This window comes from Caretta caretta, chromosome 17 (assembly GCF_965140235.1).
Source record: "Caretta caretta isolate rCarCar2 chromosome 17, rCarCar1.hap1, whole genome shotgun sequence".
In the NCBI taxonomy this organism is placed as follows: domain Eukaryota; kingdom Metazoa; phylum Chordata; order Testudines; family Cheloniidae; genus Caretta; species Caretta caretta.
Window position 1 is genome coordinate 12,086,317 of NC_134222.1, and position 17,373 is coordinate 12,103,689.

The following is a 17,373-nucleotide window of genomic DNA, read 5'->3' on the forward strand; positions in this document are numbered from 1 at the left end:
CTGTCATTTAATAAAAGAATTCCAGTCCTGCAAAAATAATGAGCAAAAAAAGGGCAATTAGGGAAGTGGATATGTTTTGACATGAGTCCCAGGCCAATAACTGCAAAGCAATTTTGTGGATGAAACCAAAGAAAAGCCACATCATTTATTTCTGAATTCATTTCACCCAACCATGAGAAAACAGGGAGGAGGTTGTTAAAGGTTTTAATTAAACCCATTACTGAACATTCTATATTTACACAGCTAGCCTACTTTTTGGAATGCTGCCTGGTCTAATGTCACTGGCAAACAGAATTATATGAATATAATTGGGGAGAAAATCAACTACCATTACAATGATAGGAGAGCCAACCTTACTAAAGTCAACGGCAATTTTTCTACCAGATGCTAAGGAGGCAGGATTGGCCCCCTTTGCCTTAGTTTCCTTGGTGTGGGCATGCCACGTGGGAGGATGGTTTTGGCAGAGAGGGAAATCAAATCTGTTACATGGTTGCTATTAGAGCCCCAGTCCTACAAGGGGATTGTTACTCCTTCACCAAGTCCCATTAACTTCCCTTTGCAGAATCAGGGCCTAAGGTTGGGACCTGAAGTCCATTGAAGTCTTTCTGTTGATTTCTATAGGCTTTGTAACAGGTAAGTTAGTAGTAGAAGAGTTCCTTTTCTAATGCAGTTGCTTTATGTCGCTGTTAATCAAATTTGTGGGGAAATGAGGCACAAAGAGATGAACTGACTTGCCCGAGGCGCTACAGGGAGTCTGTGGCAGATCCAGGAATTGAACCCAGATCATCTGATCCCAGGCCAGAGCCTTAACTACAAACGCCAGCTTTCCTCTCCAGAAGGAGCTGCTGGATGTCATCTCTCACATCATACAGCTGTGCTGAAAGGAACTCACATCTGGAATTATTACTACTACAATGATGATAAATGCTGAAGTTAATAGTCATGATAAACTAATTCAAGGGGAAGACATTTTTATATGAGCACACAGAATAGGCACTTTAGGATGTGTCCATTTTTAATGTCTAGTTAGCAGCTTAAAGTTATGAAGATTGGTTTTTGCTTTAAGAGTGCAGTAAATATTGAACTAAGCCTGTCTCTGAGGTGTAATTGCTAAATATCATCTCACTGAAAGTTGCATTTAATTTTTCATGGTGACTTGTTTTTCTTCTGAAATATTATGCGTGTGTTTTATAGCACAACAATTTTCACTGTCCAGAAGAATTCCCACAAGAAATCTCAGAAAGCTACTGGCTTTAACGACAATATGATCTGATAGATTAGATGTACAAACCAGGCATAATATATTGCCCTGCAGAAAGATGGGCAGGAACTAAACTATCTTTGTGAAAGATTCTTTTGAAAAAATATGAACTAATGTTTTATTTCAGTCACTTTATAAACTGAAAGCACGGTCATTGCTAACTATACAAAGTAATGGAGGTCTCCTTTAGAACAGTGCCTCAGACTGGACCTAGCAGCTAGAAATATAAGGGGAATAACAAAATGCTCTCTGCTTTACACCCAATCTTTAAAATGGACACTACTTTATGTCATGCAATGTTCACAAACAATTTGGGTTTGTGCATAGTTTACACTGACAGAAGACTGTGTGGCATACTTCCAAGGATGGAGTTGAGCTAAAAATTATCTATTTTTAAGACATGCGTTTCCTAATCTATGTTACTAACAACATTTGGTTAACAAAATTGATTTTTAAAGAACAAAATTGCTTTTCTCTACTTGGGCTTTTTGTTTATCTTTTGTGTTTTTCTCAACATAAACAATGAAAAAAGAACCTCAAAGTGACTAGATACAAAAGTGAAACTGGTTAATCTATCTATCCATCATTCCCTAGAGTAGAGATAACCTAATTCCTGATTGAAACTTCTCTAGTTGCAGCAATCATGCTAGCCTCTCCTTGACATGCCCATTCCCCTTATCACCTCCAACACACCCCCTACGCAGAGGGCAGAGTGAACAGATGGCCAGGATTAGGGCAGCGCAACAGCCATCCATGAGACCAAGACGCCAGCCCACATGTTCTTGCATAGCAAAGCCATTTTAATGTGTTTGGAATGGAGTTTTGCAAAGTAATTAGGCATTCCCGCTGGTCAAAGAAATAAACCAGCTCAAGATTCCAGCATACTGTGCTCATGGCCACAATATTTGAATACCCTATTGCTGTGTCAATGGAAGCTTTGCTACCTTGTTGTTGCTGATTAGTCCATTCTAGTTCAATGAATTCATTGGAGCTATGGGCCGGATCCAGTATCCATTGAAATCAGTCAGAGTCTTTTGCTATTATTCTCAACAAGTGCTGGATTAGGCTTTACATGCATTCCATTAACTAAAAATAGACTAGGAAAGAACATCCTTCATTTCAGCACACTAATTCCTTTCACAACAAGGAAATAATCCACTGAAAAAGTCTAAACCCTCCTGGACTGTGGTATTTCCATCACACCACTCCATCAGGACCAAACAAGGAAGAAATAGATATCAAAAGCAAATGTTTGTTCTATAAACAATTAAGTGACTTTATAATCTATTCCCATGATGTTCAAAGGTTAACTTTATTGGCCTAAGAGTTGACCTTCATATTCATAATCAGGAATCAGAAACCACTTACTGCAGATTCATAGCTATATACACCAAGAAGCGATCAACATGAGAAGCACCCTCTCTAATATAAATACAGGCACAAAGCACCATATCCATTTATATCCTCTAGCAAGAGCATCTGTTAAGAAAAATCTGTCAGACCCAATGTTCCTCTCATGCTACCAAATCCTCCTTTGTAAGGCCAGTACCTTCATCATCCAAAGTCAATAGGTGTTCTAAAAAGCATCTTAATAGCTCATTCAAACCCTTGCTTTATCTTGCATTCTCAAAAGTTAATTATGATAAATGAATGCTGTACTGCAAAACACTACAGCATTTTGAGGTTACATTAACTGCCATTAGCAGGTGAATAGACACTATAATGCTTGTGCATTTTAGTTGTGTTAGAGAGTTAAAAAAAAATGTTCAGATTTAAATTCTACCCCAGCAACAAGGCTGATCACAAGCCACTAATACATGTTAAAGGCTTCTTCCTTCCTGCTTTTCCAGTGCTAAGGAGAGTTCATCAAAACTAATCATAATTTCTGTTTTAACTCCTCAGAATTCTCTTTCCACTTTATTCCTAAACCAATAAACCATCTTAGTTGTTTAAACAATGAAAATTATCTACCAAATTCTTCTATCGTGTCCAGCACTGCAACATCTAAACAACGAGCATGCAAGGTTAGATTTGTCAGTGCCAGTTGGGACATTGGCATGCAGATCTAGCTGTCATAGCTTTTAAAGCAAGATAAATGGTGACTGCGGATTATTCACAGCAGTTGTCAGATATTAGAGAAAAGGAACATCAATGCTCATCCAGCCTGTTTTCTTCCCCACTTATGGGATGTGGAAGTTTATTTTTAAAAGCAATTTGTACATCTTAAATTTCTTTTAAGTGTCAAAGGATGTATGGGTAATATTATATTTCTGGACATAGATGCTGGTAAAGATTTTTTACTGATATTATTGACCATAAAGTAGATTTTAAAAGCCAAGAGATTTAGGAGCACAATACCTGTTAAAAGTCAATGGTATTTGTGCACCTTAATTGCTTACATGATTTCAAGTTTTCCCTGCCCACACTGATAGATATTATAGCTACTGAGCAGTTACATGGCTTTGGAGTTACTTTTTGAGCCTCCTTAAGGAAAGACTTTGGGATTGGGCTCTGTGGGTCTGAAACTGGTCATGATATAATCCACACTCAAGTTTAAACACAGCAAGCAAAACCCATTGTTTACATCATAACTGCTAGTCACACAGTATAAGCTGAATCCCTATTTAAATCCCCAGGAGCTGAACAACTATTGAGGGTGGGAGCTGGGGACACATCAGTCATTGGAATTATCTTACCAACCCAACGTAGGATGGATGTGGGCAGCCAAGGGGTGTGGAGACAACATACGTTAGGTGTACCTAATGGTACCTGCACATCACAGTCCATGTACTAGACCAAGGACCTGACCAACTTCTTGAGCCAGCAGTGTGCACCCTCCCAGTATTTCGGCACTGAGCCACAGTATTTCGGCACCAGTGGAAAGCCTAGCACAAAGCTGCAGTCATCACTGAGTGCTGAATGGGAAGGCAGAGTCACCGTATAACCCTCTTTTCTACTGTTGCATCCATCCAGAAAAGGTCAGGACCCTGTCCTTACTAATGAAATGGGCAAGAGGGTAAGGTGGACTTGCAGGAGTCCATGCCTGGCCAATTAAAGCACTATAACCATATCAAAAAGCTTGCGAATAGCACAGACCCTGGAGGGCCACACTTGACAAAGCTGTGCCTTAGAATGCAAATTAACTTACTTGGAAACAAGAGAGAAAGCCTCCAAACAAATGGCTGGGCAGTGGACAAGCCTGATTAAGATGTGGCCCAGTGCAGCAGGGAAATGGGCTCGGGTCACCTTCTCAAACACGGAACTGAAGGTGTTGATGTCAGCCATCTTGCAGTTCTGGTCTCCTCCTCCTGTATCTAAGATGTTGCCCCCATGTAGGACAAGAATAAGGACATGAGTTTTACAGTTCCTGTGCGGAGTTCCTTCCTGAAGAAAAGAAATAGTCATTTGAATAGGCTTTTGTTAGAACAGGCTTTGCAACAGCAATGTCGGTGCACTGGGTGTCAATCTCCACAGATAATTAGTGATGTATTTTCAGGCTCAGAGTGATCTTCTGTATATTTTACTTTGAAAAAAAATCAATTTCATTCAAGTATCCCCGAGTTAGATGCAGCACACTATACTCTAGCGTGGAAGCTTTTATGCCTGAGGCTTAGATGTAGAAGTCAGATCCAAAGAAGATTATGAATGGTTTTATGCACAACAAATGCTATTGGCAGTGTATCCAGATGGGACGATATCCAAAATCTTGAGGCAGCCTAAATGTCTAGTATCAAGAGCTAAACTAATCTCATTTTGTTGGATCTGTCAGAAAGATTTAAACTGAAACCCTCACATTTTCTAGAAAAGAAAAATAATTCTGTGTCAGCAACATTCTACGTCAGCAGGGGTTAGAGTGCAGTCTTTCTCAACCTTTTTAGGTCGGGGACCTCTTGTTCAAAGTCAAAAACATTAATGACACGCTTCCATTGACTGGAAAGGAATGAAAAAACTATCAGTGAAACAGCGATAGACCTATATGTTGATGTGTCTGCTTTGAGAAGCTGACAGAGAATGTTTTGCCTTAGAACGGCCATACTGGGTCAGAACAAAGGTCCGTCTAGCCCAGTATCCTGTCTTCCAACAGTGGCCAGTGCCAGCTGCCCCAGAGGGAATGAACAGCCAACATGTAATCAGCAAGTGATCCATCCCATCACCCATTCCTAGCTTCTGGCAAACAGAGGCTAGGGACATCATCATCATCCCTGCCCATCCTGGCTAATAGCCATTGATGGATCTGTCCTCCATGAAATTATCTAGTTCTTTTTTTGAAACCTGTTATAGTCTTGGCCTCCACAGCATCCTCTGGCAAGGAGTTCCGCAGGTTGACTGTGCGTTGTGTGAAAAAATACTCTTTTGTTTGTTTTAAACCTACTGCCCATTAATTTAATTTGGTGACCCCTAGTTCTTATATTATGAGAAGGAGTAAACAACACTTCCTTATTTATTTTCTCTACACCAGGCATGATTTCATAGACCTCTATCACGTTCACCCTTAGTTGTCTCTTTTCCAAACTGAAAAGTCCCAGTCTTATTAATCTCTCCACATATGGCAGCTGTTCCATACCCCTAATAATTTTGTTGCCCTTTTCTGAACCTTTTCCAATTCCAATTAGGGCTATCGATTAATCGCAGTTAACACACATGATTAACACACAAAAATTAATCGTGATTAAAAAAGTAATCACGATTAATCACAGTTTTAATCACACTGTTAAACAATAGAATACCAATTGAAATTTATTAAATATTTTTGGATGTTTTTTCTACATTTTCAAATATAATTATTTCAACTACAACACAGAATACGAAATGTATAGTGCTCACTTTATATTATTTTTATTACAAGTATTTGCACTGTAAAAATGATAAAGAAATAGTATTTTTCAATTCACCTCATACAGATACTGTAGTGCAATCTCTATCGTGAAAGTGCAATTTACAAATGTAGATTTTTGTTACATAACTGCATTCAAAAACAAAATAATGTAAAACTTTACAGCTTACAAGCCCACTCAGTCCTACTTCTTCTTCAGCCAATCGCTAAGAGAAATAAGTTTGTTTACATTTAACGGAGATAATGCTGTCCGCTTCTTATTTACAATGTCAACTGAAAGTGAAAACAGGCATTTGCATGGCAGTTTTGTAGCCAGCATTGCAAGGTATGTACATGCCAGATATACTAAACATTTGTATGCCCCTTCATGCTTATATAGAGGCAATGATATTTTCTGTCTAATTATCTATCCCTTTCCTAATGATTCCCAACATCCTGTTTGCTTTTTTGACTGCCCCTGCACATTGAGTGAATGTTTTCAGAGAACTATCCACAATGACTCCAAGATCTCTTTTTGAGTGGTAACATAAAATGATGGGGTCTAAATTAGCTATGTATAGTTGGGATTATGTTTCCCAATGTGCATTACTTTGCATTCATCAACATTGAATTTCATCTGCTATTTTGTTTCCCAGTCACCCAGTTTTGAGAGATCCTCTTGCAGTCCGCCTGGGACTTACCTATCTTGAGTAGTTTTGTATCATCTGCAAATTTTACCACCTCACTGTTTACCCCTTTTTCCAGATCACTTATGAATATATTGAATAGAACTGGTCCCAGTACAGACCCCTGGGAGACACCACTATTTACCTCTCTCCATTCTGAAAACTGACCATTTCTTCCAATCCTTTGTTTCCTATCTTTTAACCAGTTACCGATTCATAAGAGGACCTTCCCCTTTATCCCATGACAGCTTACTTTGCTTGTCAAAGGCTTTCTGAAAATCTAAGTACGCTATATCCACTGAATCCTCCTTGTCCGCATGCTTGTTGACCCCCTCAAAGAATCCTAGTAGATTGGGGAGGCATGATTTCCCTTTACAAAACCCAACAAATTATGTTCATCTAGGCGTCTGACAATTTTATTATTTACTATTGTTTCAACCAGTTTGCCCGATACTGAAGTCAGGTTTACCAGCCTGTAATTGCCGGGATCACCTCTACTTAAATGGAGTACAGTATATTTTTTTAAAAGAAATGAGATTTTAATAATGACAGACCCACTAAATGCTCTGCTGCAGAATCTTCGCTGAGAAGTAGAGCAATTACTGCCATGTTTGTCGTAAGAATTTGCTGATCAGCAAAGTGAACTTTAATAAGGTTCTATTCTTTTTCTAATTCACAGGTTTCCCGCCCCCCTCCCCAAATGTTCTTTACGTGATTTACTAATATAGAAACTCAATTTTGCTCAAAGGACAGGGTTACCTCCTTCCACACCCAACACTAAATTCTCTCTCTTTGATCAGCTGGTACTGCAGAAGGCTGTTTGGGGGATTGGAAGGCTCAAGGAATCGGTTGCAGCATCTAGGTTATCAGTTAAAATTAGTAGGGACAGAAAGTCACTGTCATCAGATGGAATATGGGAAGCGAGTTAATGGACTCAGTCCCATTTCTATCATCACAAAAGCAACTTACAAGTCAATTTAAACTGGCATACTTCTTGGCAGTCTCAGAATGAGCTTCATTCATGCCTAGAGGTGGTCCTTCTAAAGTTAGAGAGAGACAACAAAAACACACTGAAGTCAGCGGAATGACTGACTTCGTGAGCTTTGGACCAGGCTGGGTAAGAGTGCGAAAGCTTGCACTGTTGACACCTGTACTATAACTACTGTGTGAATGGACAGACTCTGGCTAGCTAAAAACTGCTAGGGAGAGTTGTGCATTTGCTCGGTTTCTGTTCTTTCTTCTAGAAACCAAATTTATTTTCTATTACTGCTACTGAGACTTTTACTAAATCTGCATTTCAACATAGGTCTTTACAATGTGGCACTAAATAGACTTGGTAATCTCTCTTTGGAAAATGTGTCTGTTTTTCAGCCAAACTAATTATGCAACATCTCTGAAAGGCCACTAATCATTTCCAGTGACTGCCCTTGCACCTATTAGACAGGGGAAAGGATGCACTGAGCCATCAAAAGCGCTTATAATTCCATCAATATATTCTCAGAGCTCAGACAATTTGGAACTTTGGGGCAGGTTTGGACAAAGTGCTTTGAAAATGGAGTCATGGTGATAGAAAGATGAGCTGTTGCAATTAGCAGAATCCTAGAATTACAAGGGGCTAGATTCTGATACTTTTACTATGTTAGGTGGTACTTGATTTTTGCAAGCAGACCCAATATCAGCAAGGCCACTCGTAGAATGAAGAGCTACCTAGTATTAAGTAGAGGTGGCAGAGTTTGACCCAGGTACTGCTCAACACACTGATGCTGTTATACTCTGATTTTCTACTCCCAAAATTCATCTGGATATAAAGACAGCATTATATCACCTTGACAAAGTCTTGGCAGACCTAAGGACCTGCCTTCATGAGAGACTCCATCCCCTCATTTGATTGTCTCATACCTGCAAGAGCAGAAGCATGTGCTCTGGACCACCCTTGGTTTACAAGACCATCCGGCAGGACATTTTCCAGCAGGGTCCCTCACCTTTGACACTCACTCCCTTTTGTCCCCAAATAACCTGGACATGTTGACCTTCATGGCATGTTGCAAAGCAGACAGACTTTTGGGGAAGAAAGTGTGACGTGTCAATGTTTGTGGGAAAGATTGATTTTAGTTGGTATAGTAAGTTGTGGGATGGGTACAGGTGGCTCCATTTGGAGATACTGATGGATTTTATATTTGTGCCAAAAGCACCTAAAGGGTGTGGAGAGGCAATTGTTAATGAATGTATAAAGTGTAATAAACAAATAAAACAGCTGAAATAGAATACGGTTCTCAGGAACATTCAGATAAAAGTATTGATGTAACTGGGTTAGCTAGACTTTTATAATCAACACTTATTTCCGCATCTAGTCTTCAGATTCAGGAAATCAGCAAAGCTATTTATTGCAGGAAAGAATCTCACCTCATTGTCTTCATGTATTTCAATGCTGCCTTGTGCAGGGAATCTTTGTTTTCTCAAAGAGGCTCTATACAATTCACCTGAAAGGGAGAAAAAAATAGAAACTTAGCACTTTAGCATTTGGCTGTCTGATTGTTTAAAGAGATCTGTAGAGATGAGTCACTAAGAGCTTGTCTACACTTACAAGTTAATTCAGATTTAAAGTGTAATAGCTATTCCTCAGTAGCTCCATGTGTAGACAAGACATTTAGTCTGGTTTTAAATTAGAAACATTTCTGTTGGGAATCCTGTGATCAACCAGGAGCATGGACTAGGTGTCTTGCAGTTCCACATGCAACAGAATCTTTCATTCTTATAAGAACGCTTAGCTCTTATTTAGGGCATGATCCAATACTCTCTGAAGTCAGAGAGAAAGGATGATCTTTTGGTTAAGGCACTGGATTAGGACTCAGGAGAGCTGGGTTTGGTTCCAGACTGTGCCATAGATTTCAGAGATGCCAAGGCCGGAATGGACCATTGTGATCAGGTAGGCTGATCTCCTTTTTAACACAGGCCATAAACATCCCCACAATAATTTCTAAATAAGACCTTTTAGAACAGCCAATCTTGGTTTAAAAATTTTCAATGATGTAGAATCCTCCATGACACTTGGTAAGTTGTTCTAATGGTTTATTACTGTCACTATTAAAAATGTACACTTTATTTTCAGTCTGAATGTGACTAGCTTTAAATTCCAGCCATTGGATTGTGTTATACTTTTCTCTGCTAGACTAAAGAGCCCACTAGACCCCCACCCCGTTTGACCTTGGGCAAGTGACGTAATCTTTCCGTGCCTCAGTTTCCCATGTAATATTACTGCCTTTCTCCCACCTTGTTTGTCTCTTGTCAATTCAGCTTGTAAGCTTCATAGGAAAGGGACTGTCTCTCATTGTGTGTTTCTATAGCACCTAGCCCAGTAGGGCCCCGAATTCTGTTGGAGAACTACCTAGGCACTACTGTGTTGTAAACAATAATAATGGGAAGCCTCTCCTCTGGCTTCAGAATAGGCTCATAGTGCCACTAATTTCAACAAGCACAGATTATTGATAGCAACCATGCCATGTTTTATAGAAGATGGTTTCTCTCATGTCTTATTTAACCTACAGGGATAAAGACAATTATTTATACTAAAAGCACTTGTTACATTTGTTAGCAAAGGGGTTGAGGTCTGGATACAACATCCCTGGAATATTTGTTCCCCTAATTTGCATAAATATACAGCTTTAACACTCACTACATAACAAACAACAGAAGAGCAGTGAATCCAGTTATAGTCTAGTCTCAGAGTTAGATATCAAAAAACCATCCAATCACAAAGGGAAAACCATCAATTTAACGTACTTTTTGACACAATATATAAACATATCTGAGTGTGATTAGGAGCCTAGAGGTTTAACAATAGACATTTATCTAAATACTTATTCACCATCCAATTTATAAAAAAATGAAATTTCAGAATTTTCTGGTTTGTTTTCAGTGTAAACCATTATGCTTCAGGGCATAAGCCAATCACTAACTTGCTGTGGTCAGGAAGAAACTTCCCTTGTGGCAAGTTATTCCATAAATGTCAATTACTGGATTTCTTGTAGCTTTCTCTATATACTTACCGCTTTCAAAGAGAGAGAACACTAGATGGACCATTGGTGTGATCTTATACAGCAACACTTTTGTTCATACATTCCACAAGTGACAGACCAGTAGGTAAGCTGCATTATGCAATATATCCTCCATCCATGCCCTAATGACTGTGTCTGCTGCAGATGTGCTGAAATTATTATTCAAATGGTGCTGAAGTTTTGCAGGAAAGTTGCACTATTTCTGTTCATCTTCTCTTCTCAGAAATTGAGGGATGAAACTTGTAAATCTCCAGGATCAAAACAGATTCTCAGAAAATGTAAATTGGTAGTATTAGATGGGTTTCCTGTAATGATCCTGTCATCTCTCTCTACTGCAGCCAGGTAGATTATGACATTGGTATGGGTAAATCTAAACTTATTCTTCATTTTTTCTCCTCTGTAATAGAGGAAATCCTTGCTGATCATGTACAAATCAATTTCTTTCTTAGCTTAATAAAACGCTTCAGGTTAAGAAACAGATCTCATAAGCTACATTAACAGACCCTGTGCTTTAATCAAATTAATTGAGAGCACAAAAGTCTATAGAAATGCGGTTTTCTACATATTATTGACTCAACCTAAATTTAAATCTGCTCAATTTTCCATTTTTAGAGGAGCCCCAAATGCATGTTCTCAAAGGAAAGGAACCTATCTATTTTGGTGGTCAGGCAAGCAGAACACAAATCTGAAGACACCCTTCAGCTTCACATCATGGATTGGAGAAACTGTTCCCACTGTCCCTATGGCTAAGGAAAGGGCGAGATTCTCCAGTCTGAACATTTCAGAGGGTGTGGGGGGAGACAACCAGATTGTGAAGCCTTGCTGAGGAAGAGAAAAAAAAAATCTCACACACTGCTCAGAGCATCAAGAAATGTCTTTCCATCTAGCAACCACAATGGAAGGAGGAAAAGGAGAGAAAAGACAGACAAATATATACCAAGGGCTTCAATGAGTATTACATTCATCCTCACCTCCTGAAGGATGGCTGGCTCTAGCAAAACAGGTTGCCTGGGTAGCAATATACTAAGGATGGCAGAACTTACACATACTAGGGATGTGACAGTAACAGTCGGTGGACATGAATGGGTCTCTCCTGGTAAGCCTAGGGGAAACAAACCCCTCAAGCCTACGTGAAAAGAGAGTGTCTCACATTAAGAATTCCTTCCCCACGAGCAAACCCAGTAAGGGTCAATGGAATATCACATTGTCCATTTTGGGGGCTGCTTTTCTGCAGTATTCTTAAAAGCATTTAAAAGTAGATCTAGCAAGGCACTCTCTGGTGTCCACGCACAGTGTTCCGCACCTTTGCTCTAGCTATGTGTGTTGGTTACCTAGGAAACAGTTGTAGGGTGGTATTTGGTGTTTAAGGTAGGTTCTCATTTTCTGCTGCTGCTGCGGGTTTCTGGTGGTTGTTCTACTGTTTTTGGAGAGTTTTAAGTGGCTATGAGAGCAAAGGGGAAATGTAACTTACCAATTCTAAACAGCAAACATTTCCTCTGATCTCTCTCAGCATGACGACAGAGAATGAACGCATCACATAATGCCTCAAGCACAAGGCTTGTTTTCGTGTGTATATAAAAGCAAGCGCATACATAACACACATAGAATGCTCTTGTGAACTGGTATTGGACTAGAAACTAGACCCCCAATAAAGGACTGACAGACACTGAAAGAATTAACTGTAGGTCTCACCTTCACCCAGAAGTAGCACAAATGATCTGTTCCCCTTGCCAGAACCACACATGGGTCTCTGCACTCTTTATACCCATCGGTATGACAGCACACCGCTAATCCATTTCCAGATTATGCCATTGCCATGCTGAGCGGCCACTGGCAAATCAAAGACATTTATTCTCTGTATCTCCGTTTCTTTATATATAAAAATGGGGTAATTATGCTTGCCTTCTTTCTAGGGTTGTTGTCAGGATTAGCCAATTAATGTTTGTACCAAAACCCCCCTGCCCCCACAAAAACAAACAAACAAACAAAAAAACCCAGCAACCCTGAAACATCCAGCACACTTAGAACATAAGAACGGCCAGACTGGGTCATACCAAAGGTCCCAGTATCCTGTCTAGCCCGGTATCCTGTCTTCTGACAGTGACCAATGCCAGCTGCCCCAGAGGGAATGAACAGAAGAGGTAATCATCAAGTGATCCATCCCCTGTTGCCCATTCCCAGGACTAGCTGCTCCAAGAAGCAGTCATTTAAGGTGTCAAGGAACTTTATCTCTGTGTCCTGACTGGGCACATATCACCTCAGGACAATATGGGGATAGTTCAAAGCATAGAATCATAGAATATCTAGTCTAACCCCCTGCTCAAAGCAGGACCAATCCTCAATTTTTGCCCCAGATCCCTAAATGGCCCCTTCAAGGATTGAACTCACAACCCTGGGCTTAGCAGGCCAATGCTCAAACCACTGAGCTATCCCTCTCCGCAAATACAAATTTGCAAGGTCATAGAATATCAGGGTTGGAAGGGACCTCAGGAGGTCATCTAGTCCAACCCCCCCACTCAAAAGCAGGGCCAATCCCCAATTTTTGCCCCAGATCCCTAAATGGCCCCCTCAAGGATTGAACTGGCAACCCTGGGTTTAGCAGGCCAATGCTCAAACCACTGAGCTAAGGTCACACTTTATTATTGAGTTTTTTATTTTAATAGCCTCTCTAATCTCCCTGAGCATTTCACAGTCACTATCACCATCCTGGTCAGGTGGTCCGTAATATATCCCTACTGCTATATCCTTATTATTCAAGCATGGAATTACTACCCACAGAGATTCAATGGTGCAGTTTGGCTCATTTAAGATTTTTACTTCATTTGATTCTACACTTTTTTTCACATATAGTGCCACTACCCCCCCCCCCAGCACTACCCGTTCTGTCTTTCCGATATATTTTGTACCCTGGTATTAATGTGTCCCATTGATTATTCTCATTCCACCAAGTTTCTGGGATGACTATTATATCAATATCCTCATTTAATACGAGGCACTCTAGTTCACCCATCTTATTATTTAGACTTCTAGCATTGGTATATAAGCACTTTAAAAACTTGTCAATTTTAGCTAAATATAAGTGCTTTCTGGAAACCCTAACAACATAAAAAGCAGCCATGGATTTCAAAAACTGGCTAAACTCCTAACGAAGCCAACTACTGCATGAATGTGAGCGGTGTGCAAGCCAAAAAGGATTATAGAAGGGCACTAGACATGTAGGATAAATTTTAGCTCAGTATCTATTTAATTTTATCTTAAACCTAAAACTGGAACAGGAAAACAATGGGTTAGACCATGCCAGGGGCAAGGAGCTGTGGAATCTTTACTGATAACTGGACAAGGTCTTGGGTTTACGTTTCACCTTTCGCTAGCACAGTAACACCAGTTGGCTTCGATGGGAATTGGGAGCGATCAGCATTTGGCAGGATTACGGTCAATCTGAAGAATTCTCCCATTCCTGTCAATTCCTACTATTACTGTATGATAGCCTAATTATTCACACTATAGTGCTTGGATAATTAGTATGAAATAATTTTTCTTCAAGGTGTTTGTCACCATCAAACCCATCTCCACCTCTGTCTCCTGTTTGATCTTTCAACATCTCCCCCTTCGACACTAGTCAATCATAGCATCACATTTCACTGGGGTCTATACAGGCTGTTTGACAGGAGTGTTAAATGGTTTCAGAACACTTTACCCTGTAGGGTCACTCTCTAGGAGGCTGTCTGAATGTTTCTTCTCCTCGGAGCATGAAAATCCTACTGAACAGCTGGACTCTTTATAACACAAGATTTATTAAAAGGTAGAGAGAAAAGGATTTAAAACTACAGTAAATGGTTGTCTCGACATACCTAGTTTTAGCAAAAAGTTAAACTAGAGAAGGCATTCTCACTAAGTTTCACAAAAGAAAGCATGCATGCTTCAGAGAGCTAACTCTGGGGTTTGATTCCCTTGTCAAAATCCCAGCATCCAACCCCCCCCCCCCACTTTGACATAGTCATCTTAAGTAGACCACTCTTCCTGCTATCCCAGTGTTTCTCAGGGGATAATCCATAAATATATTCACAAGGTATATCTTTGTCCATAGTTCAATTCCTGGGAGATCTCCCTCCCCTTAAACCAGGTCATCAAGTATCCTAGGCTGCTTTTCCACGCATGGCCTGTGAGATCTCAGCTTAGCTACTGTATTTGAATAGTCCTATTCAGTGTCTTTAGGGTTCCATCCTCTGTTCTGGGAGGAGATGTATAAAGTGGTCAACATCCACTAGGTGGGGAGGGGGAAATCACACTCCAAACAACTGTGTTATTTTAGTTCCTTTGCTCCAGGCTTTTCTTTACTAACAAAGATTGAAAACACCACCCAAACCACCTCCCTGTCCCCTCAGGGTCTTGTCTTAGCTGTTGTCTCCAGGTTCTACAGCCCTCCATCTGCAGGTGTGCCCCTCTGGGTATATCGACACTGCAAAAAACAAACAAAACAAAAACCAACAACCCCACACTGCAGCAGCAAGTCTCAGAGCCTGGATCAACAGACCCTGGTTCGTGGGGCTCATGCTGCAGGTCTCAAAATAGCAATGTAAACATGCCCAGTTGGGCTGGATTCTGGGCTTGGAAACACACCCCCTCACTGGGTTTCAGAGCCCAGGATCCAGCCCAAGAGGCAAACGTCTACACGGGTATTATTTTTAGACCCATAGTGTGCGCCCGAGTCAGTTAACCCAGGCTCTTAGACTCGCTGCTGTGGGTTGCAGTTTTTCCCCCTGCAGTGTAGCTGTACCCATTCAGGCCTTCTGCCTGACCAATGCACAGAACCTCCCTTGGCCCTAACTCTCTCATCTGCTTTCCAGCTAAGGAGGCAGGAAGCTCAAAATGCAACTTCCTATTGGGCATCAGACTAGGAGAAAGCATGTGACTTGCAACTACAGCTCCCAGTCTGGAAGGGAGCAAGGACCATAACGGGACACTAGGAGGTACACATGTGCCCAAGGCTCAGTATCCTGCTATGAGGTGCATACCCATTGTCTGGGTGTATGTGCTTTACAAAAAACAACCTCCTTTCTCTCCCTGTCCCTCCTAGTCATAAAATATTACTGATAAATTAACAGAGGTTTATATAGGGGCAAAGTTTTATTCAAGCTCTGGATTCAATTGCATCTTTGATTCTTTAATAGAAGCTGCTGGGTGCAGTGTTCTTTTGAAAACCCAGACAACAAAATACTGTGTTTTAATGGCATGGAAGATGCTTGTTTGCAGCACTGATGAATGATTTTAGATGGAGCTGTGTGGAATTTTTTTATTTTTTTCAAACAGTAATTTTGCTGGAAAATGCATTTTTTTTTTCAAACTCTTCACGAATTTGCATTGAATTCAGTTAATTGGGGTTTTTTGGGCAGGAGGAGTGAAGGAAATTTTTTCTTGAAAAAGTTGAACATTAAATGAAACATTTCAACTTTTCATGACAGTTCATTGAGAAATTTAGCTATTTTTTTTATTTTAAGCTCCTCTCTCCCCCATGGAATAAAACACACCTGAAAGTGATCCAAAACAAAAAGAAAAAACAACAACATAACTTTGTTTTGGTCCACTGAGACATTTTGTTTGACCTAAAACTAAATCTTTTGAGAGGCTTCAAGTTGGGTCCCTGAACTGGAAAAAAATAAAATAAAAATCAATTATTCATTCAGCTCTAGTTTTAGCAGATAAATATTTCACATTTTGCTACCCAAACAAGTAAATAAACTCTTCTGAATCCAAACATACCTACAGAAAAGTATAGAAAGAAAGGGTTTAAAAATCTGGCTCATCGGAAGGGACTTTTTGTTCCTGAGTTCTAAACGAGCAACAGATCTCAGGACCACACAGGCTTTATTGTACAGGCTAAATTATGGAGGCTTACATAATTGGAGGCCTTCTTTGTCATGATGGCAATATAACACAATAGTACTACTGAAGAGTTACAGCTCTGTGGGAGAGAGGATTGTACAGCATGACCTACTAGAGAAAATGCCAGAGAAATTTCATTAGCCATTGAAATGAAGCTGATTACGGGGAAATTGTGTGTTTTATTATTTACTGAAAGCGTTTTAATGAGGTAAAATAATAACAAGGCTTAGCAGGACTGAACCTCTCTGATGAGATATCAACGTGTCACAGATTTTTTTCTGGCAGTCTTTATTTATACTATCATTATAGCAATTTATGCTAATTACATCATTATGTAAATTATAGTAACAAAAAAGACAATCAGATCCCATACAGAGGCAGAAACCAATGGACTGTAATGGCTTACATTCTAATTGCAAGTGATGGGGGAAGGTTAGAGATGAGATTACATTAACAATGTTTTTTTTTAAATTTAAACCTGAAAATGAACTAGCTACAGACTGCCCTAGGTCTCTCAAATCTTGGAACAAGCAGAGAAGTCACAAGGATGGGAGAAGACCCTGAATACTAGATTTTCAAGAAATCTCAGCTCCTATTTTGACATCTATAAGAGTGGCCAGATTTTCAAGAGATCAGTAGCCAGCAGTTACCAATGTGACCCTTCAGCACCTAACG

General features: G+C 40.0%; 1 protein-coding gene across 10 annotated transcripts in view; it reads right to left on the reverse strand.

Moving 5' to 3' along the window:
- Positions 1-17,373, reverse strand: part of PITPNM3 (PITPNM family member 3) — a 346,570-nt gene that overhangs the window by 96,023 nt on the left and 233,174 nt on the right. For all 10 annotated transcript variants that reach the window (XM_048823832.2, XM_075120851.1, XM_048823829.2 and 7 more), the window contains 2 exons: positions 9,164-9,240; positions 4,410-4,645 (listed from right to left, as the gene is read on the reverse strand). In XM_048823832.2, coding sequence (XP_048679789.1) covers positions 4,410-4,645; positions 9,164-9,240 — 313 coding nt within the window. The remainder of the gene's footprint in view (positions 1-4,409; positions 4,646-9,163; positions 9,241-17,373) is intronic.